This window comes from Aulostomus chinensis, chromosome 7, assembly GCF_037954235.1.
Source record: "Aulostomus chinensis isolate RoL2024-O1b breed Wild chromosome 7, RoL_Achi_v1.0, whole genome shotgun sequence".
Classification (NCBI taxonomy): Eukaryota; Metazoa; Chordata; class Actinopteri; order Syngnathiformes; family Aulostomidae; genus Aulostomus; species Aulostomus chinensis.
Genome location: NC_141326.1, coordinates 25,395,510 through 25,402,299, shown reverse-complemented (window position 1 = coordinate 25,402,299; position 6,790 = coordinate 25,395,510). Strand labels below are relative to the sequence as shown.

General features: G+C 43.7%; 1 protein-coding gene across 1 annotated transcript; it reads right to left on the bottom strand.

Annotated features, from left to right (window-relative positions):
* Positions 1-300: 300 nt before the first annotated feature.
* Positions 301-2,488, bottom strand: LOC147259256 (cyclin-dependent kinase inhibitor 1C-like). The gene is made up of 3 exons (XM_086209525.1): positions 1,744-2,488; positions 1,483-1,600; positions 301-986 (listed from the first exon to the last, which is right to left on the bottom strand). Exons 1-2 carry the CDS (start codon positions 2,270-2,272, stop codon positions 1,485-1,487), a joined length of 645 nt encoding a protein of 214 aa, XP_086065651.1. The 5' UTR covers positions 2,273-2,488; the 3' UTR covers positions 301-986; positions 1,483-1,484.
* Positions 2,489-6,790: the final 4,302 nt, after the last annotated feature.

The following is a 6,790-nucleotide window of genomic DNA, read 5'->3' as shown; positions in this document are numbered from 1 at the left end:
ATATCCCGCAGCTGCCATGCTGCTCAAGTCTGCACGTTTGAATGCCCCCCTCCCAACCTCCACCTACCCCCACCCACCAACCCTGGAAGGTAGGCTATATGAGCCCACGGAAGCAGACAGTCACAGGAGGAGCTCAGTGAGGTGATGTACCTGCGTCCCTGAGGTGGATGAAGACCAAGTCCAACTCTGCGTTGGTTCTATTCATTGTCATGAACTAAATAAGTATAAATAGACACTATTTTATCAAAAAGATTGTATTTGAACTCATCAGCTGGAAAAAGACACATCATACATTTCAAGTGGAAGTGTAAAATATTTATTGTCCTCTTTTCGCACGACCGAGGGCACTCGAAAACAAACAAACGGCTCAGAGACACAAAGAAAAGTCTAGTGTACACTACTGTTGGGAAGCTACATGATTGCAAAACACCACAATAAAAATAGTAAATAAAATAAAATATGCCATTTGGCTAAATCAACAATTAACAAATATAAAGAAACATAAATAAATTATAAGTTAGAATAGTCTTAAAAAATATACATTTAACGGAGAACCCAGAACAGAAATAAACATTTATAGGCTATTGTCTCTATAAAGCTGTACACTTTTGGCCAGTGTAGACATTTTTTTAAGTAATTTAGGATTGCACAGATGTTAAAACATTTAACACTGTCGAGTGGCTGTATGCAAAAGCAACAATGAATGCTACATTTGTACTGGATAGAAGTCATTCGGCGAAATCTCCTCTCTTCCCTCTCCTTTCTTCCCTCCCCTCCCCCAAACCGTTCAGTCCTGAGAGTCTGGTCCGGTGTTCAGGCTGCGCTCCGCCTGGGCGCACCGAGCCGAGAAGGCAGCCGGCCGATCGGGCTTCTTTCTCCAACACCGTCCCCTTGTTTACTCCCCTTCTCCGGCGTTTAAGTTGCGGAGATACAAAACCTCCCCGGTGATCCTCAACATGTGCATGCCGGTAGTGCAAAGAAAACACCTGCAAGATGACGTAAATCACCGATCAGTTTCTCCAACAACAACAGAAAACTCAGACAGATATTCCGCAGAAGGACGTCAGTTGGCTTTCTGAGGAAACAGGAGAAGTAAACTCGGCAGCAGGCGTCACCCTTTACCCAAGCTTTTTCCCGCCACATTGTGACGCACATCCCCCTCCCCCAGTGTTACTACAGCACCACCGCTTACTATCACTACCTCGCCCCCTCCCTCTCTCCCTCCCTCCCTCTCTCTCTCTCTCGCTATTTCTCGCTGTCTGAGATAAGGCTGCCATCCTTTTTGGCTCATTACATCTTTAACTATTACATCAAAAAAATGAGAAAAGTACACGGTTGCACAACCAGAGAACTGCTAACCACGCCATATAAATGATATATAATAACATTTACTGTGACAGTAATTTAAATGTACTATTGGACGCAGTCAAATACGCGACTTGGTTTTCAATGTAAATCTTAGTACATAGTAAAAGTTCATACCTTCAACGGATCCTCTTTCGTGGAGTTTGTTCCACCGGGATTGGAGACTTGGAGTGATGGCAAGCGCTCATATCAAGAGATTTTCTATCAGCAGCCCTCTTTCGTTTCACGAAGAAGTCTGGAGGAGAGAAGAAACGCTGTTTAAACACGCCGAAAGTGAAATTACGCACTGAAGCGAAGGTAACATCGTGGATTGATGGACAAATGGCAGGGTAGGAGTTGTTTTACGCACGAAGGCTTGACATCAAATCTTCCGTTTACCTGTGATGTGGGTGTTGTTGTCAGCCGTGGCCGGCCTCTTGCGTCGAACACACGGGACCTGTCTGTGAGTCTTCCCTGAGTTAAGCTTGTCTGTGCGGTTCTCCTGGTTGACTTCCACCGGGCACTGAGTGCTGCCGCTCTCGGTCGGGGCCAAGCGCTCCAGTACATCCATATGAGGGGTCTCCGGAGCAGCAGAGTCCGGGGTCGGTCTCTGCTTGACAGGCGTCACCGGCACAGGGGCCCTGCCGTTCTGTACAGAGTCCTGATAGAACACCGGAGTGTTATCCACGGGGACCTCTTCCCACTGGTAATCCCCATCCAGCGGAGTGTTGGCCTCGAAATTAAAGTTCCATCTCTGCTGGTCACGTTCGGAAATCTCCTTCAGCTTTGCTTTCATCTCCCGGCTCAGCTCGTCATGATCCACCGGTCCGAAGAGGTTGCGGCAGACGCTGGTGCGCTTGTGGAGAGGGAAGGTCCTCCTGGCCACCAGCCTCTCCAGCGCGATGCTCGATAACTGCACGTTCGACATCTCCAAATTCTCGCCAACAACCAAAAAACAAAACAGTTTCAGAGATGCCCGGTGGAGGGTGCTTGATCCCTGATGAGGATATCAGGTGACGAATGTTTTTGTTGTGGCTGAAATTCGCGTCTCACCGTTCTCTCTCCACGCACGCGTCTGTTTAAATGTACCTTGGTAGTGAGACGCAGAGTATATAACCTCCCGTCAACTCGTCAGTCAGAGCAGCCACCTCGGACCACTCTGTCATTGGTTCCTCAAAGCCCAGCCCTCATCCTCATCTTAAAACACACACACACACACACACACACACACACACACACACACACACACACACACACACACACACACACAAACCCCCACCCTGATTTCCCGTCAGCCACTGGTGCTCACTTGGCGTTGAGCCGAGCAGAGCGCAGCGTTTTGATTTATCTGAAGAGTGTCAACTCCGGGTGAAATCACAGCGGACTTTCCTGAATCTAGCGTGACTCTATTGTAACTGCAATTTGGGCCATTTATTTGCTTCCATTCCTTTGTTTTTCTTCCTCCTTGCTAAAAGGAAATAAATAAACACTTCCTTGCTCGCTCTTCCATGTGTCCGATTATGATGAGATATTCTATTCGGGCTTGATGGAGCTCCGCCTACTCCAAGACACTTTGCACTGTTTTGTTTGTTTGTTTGTTTGTTGGTTTGTTTTGTTTGAAAAGTAAAATCCAGTCTGGCACAAATGAAGAACCTCACTCTCTGCTGCCTGATGTGTGACCCTTCAATTTACGTACATAACATCCTGTCTCAACACACACACACACACACACACACACACACACACACACACACACACACGCGCGCGCGCGCGCGCACACACTTCTTTTCTCACCACAATAACAGAACCGAGCGTCTCGGGTCAGATCTTCTCTCTCAGCAGTTCGCGCTGACCGAGCCGCCTTGGTTTTTTTTTTTTTTTTTTTTGGTGGGGGGGGGGTTACGCACAAAAGTAAACAACAGCGAGGATTGGTTGGGTGGGTCACTTTACGTAATTACTGTTACGGTGAGACTTCATGAAGTGACTGGGATGTCTAACCTGTCGTAAAATATCCCTCTTTTATTTAAAAAAATAGTTTATTTTCATCCAGTTGAGTGTAAGATTACGATTTACAGATCTGGAAAACAAATAAAGGACTGCATTAAAAGACATATTTGGTAAGAATGACTCTCATTGCATGTGTCAGAAATTGTGCACAAAGGTACAGATTTCACGGAACTACGATGCACGCAGGCGTGTTTCGCGAGGGAAGGTGATTTTTGGTGAGTGCGTCGTTGTACAACCACTTTTAAAAACGTCCCCTCGTCACAACACCATCAAGAGAGTGCAAAGTGGCTGCAAAGTTCTGATTCCGCTGACTTCAGGTCCTCACACGCAGCAGAGAAAGCCAACGCCTTTTTATGGGCTGGTGGGGGCACAGCGACACCCAGTGGTGGTGTATTGGATCTGCAGTGTGATTTTTAAAACGCTGATGTAAGATGATAAAGCATAAAACCAAACATTGTGTGTGTGTGTGTGTGTATGTGTGTGTGTGTGTGTGTGTGTGTGTGTGTGTGTGAGAGAGAGAGAGAGAGATTCAGTGATATGGTTTGGCAAGTATTGTTCATCTATTTTGGGCTTCATTTTGTGTCACTATTCAGATAAAGAAAAAAAATCACTTTTTTTTTTTTTTTAGAAGATATGAAACCGCAATTACCTAACAGGACCACATCTACAACCGTAAAAGTTCCACAAATAAAAAAAAAAACCCATGTAGGGAGGAATCAAGGTCACAGTTTACATGAAAATTAAAGTCACATGAACTACAGTGTGTGACTCCGTGGGGAGGGTTGACATGAAGCAGCTGTTTAAATAATTGAGGCGATCTGTTCCACCAAAGGTCAGATGTCTTCCCAGTTGATGTTGTGACGCTGGTGCTGCTGAGCGATTCAGACATTATTACATAATACAGAGGAATCAAGGGTTGCTCTCGGAGATCTAAATCATGATTAGTTCACTGCATCCTGGTGTTTTTCATACAATCCTGGAGCTGAAACCTGAATTTCTGATGCCAGACAACAAAAGATGAGAGGACTGACGATAATTAACTGCTAATCTATTTTGAGAAACACTGATGCTTTAATCATGGGTGCTTATCTGGGGTGAATATCGGTCAAGTGTTCTGTCTTGATCTTATACAAATGAGATCAAATGGCCCAGACGCTGTAATGCCACTCCTCAACTCTGAGAATTGAAGAAAACCCTGAGGTGCGGTGATCAAGGCTGGCAAATATATATATGTATGTTGGCGCCATCTAGTGGTGAAATTCACCTAACACATGAGTTGCTCTTGATTGAAAGCAACACAAGCTATTTTGAGAATATGTTGCAAAGAATAAATAATTTGCAAGTACTTCACTCCCGTGATGGATTCCATCGTAAATTAACTGTTGTATAAAAATACAAAAATAATTGACTGAATGGAGTCCAGAGCATAACGATGAGTACAACCACAGTAATTTGCATTAAGCGCTGCTGTGACAGAACATATTCTTACCTCTTGAGACTCAATAAATCACTGTCTGTCTAGACTTGCGTTTCAGAAACGTTATTATTAAACGAACAAATTCCAAATGTGGGTACTTTTGATCTTTCCTATTCTGTTCATCAACGTCAAACACGTAAAATTCATAACTTAGTCCATACTGTTCACGTGACACTATAAACTGATTTAAATCTATGAACCACAATATTCTCTGTTCGACTGGGGGGGGGGGGGGGGGTGGAGGAAAGCAGCGTGTGTGCGACATCGTCTAGAGACACTATTTCACGTTTTTCATTTCTGCTGTGAAAACACATCAAGATAAATGTTTTGCTCTTCGGTTATTGCTGCTGCTGTGGTTGGGTGTTGTTTTTAAGAAGGTGCTTCCCATGCCCCCACCCCACCCCACCCCAACACACACACACACACCCATACCCACACACACCCCACATCTCCACCTTGACTACTGACCTGAACCAACTCAGCCTTTTGATGTTTGGGGCTGCAGGCAAAACCACAATGCCTTTTGGAAAGAGGATAGACGGTCATTTGATCCCTCAGTTCCACGCGGGACCTGTAAAACTGCATGTCGTCTTTTAAGCTGGATGCTGCAGCTTGACACACCCAGCAGGAGTAATTTCCTGAAAGAGTTAGCAACTGTTTCCTACTTAATGACCCACTCCACCAAATGATATAAGTGTGCCCGTAAGCTCATCGGAGGCAGTGTATGGCAAGAAATGAGCTGTAAATATACAGGGAGGTTTGGTGCGTTATACAATCCTATGGGGTGAAACGCTGGAGCTTCCCAGACAGCAGAAATAGAGCTGACAAATGAGAAGGCTGATATATAAGTTTGAACGATAATATCGGCTGAAGGGGGCCTGATTGGTTTATAACCACGGGCATGCGTGCTGTCCAGTATTTGCCAGTATTGAAACATTTGTGACGCAGAAAAAAAAAAGATATTTGTGATCATTTGCAGCCATTAAACCACATATTTCAGTGCACTGGTGTCATTTTTAGACAATAAAGTTTGTTCATAAATTGTAAAATATTCCATGTCCATTTTAGGAATCACTGCAAATAAATAGATAAATAAATTACACGTAGATTTTGGTCAAAACAACTCAATATCTGAGTTTTTCTTATTGCCCAGTATCAATTGATTAAGCTCACTTAAGTATAAGTATTTGAAACCTTTTCTTGAACCAAGTGCAGATTATATACAGTAACAAACAAATTATGTCTTGAGTATATTTTACTCAAACATGCAGCTACTGGGACTCTTCTGTCACTTTAATTGAATTCTGCTTAAATCTGGACATAGTTGTTGTTTTTTTTTTTTTTTGTTTTTTTTTAAGTCAAATCCTGACGCAGTGGAAGCTTCTCTTGGGTTAAAAATCTAAATGGTGCTGATGCTTCTGTTAAAATCAGTCCTCCTGGGGGAAACAATCACAAATAAGTCTGGTCTAATTTTAGTTATGAAAGCCGTCTCTGCATTTCGTTGTCGAACGATTTCCATCCCAGATTTGAATTGCTGATGTTTGTCTTGTCATTTAAAGTTTCTTTTGTGATTTTGGTCTTCAGTGTGCCCTCTGATGGGCTCTGGATCAAAGCAACTGTCAAGATATCAAAGGTCTTTTCTTTTTTTTGGGGTTTAGGAAACATAATTAGCTTTAAATTCGACAACCTTTTCCCCAAAATCAAAGAGTTATTGTTTGTGGAGAAAAACTCTTGTAGTTGTGATGCAGTAAAACATCAGCAGCATATGGTAAGAGACAAACACTTGAGGCCTTGGGCTACTGAGGCCATTCATGTGTCCCAAACACAAGCTGACAATGGCATAGTCCTCCTGGTTTATGATCTACAGTAGCCATTAGCCAGTAGCTTGGGCTCTCAGCCCTTTGGCCGTTGATACTACAATACTAGTCATTTTACACGCACACACACGCACACACACACACA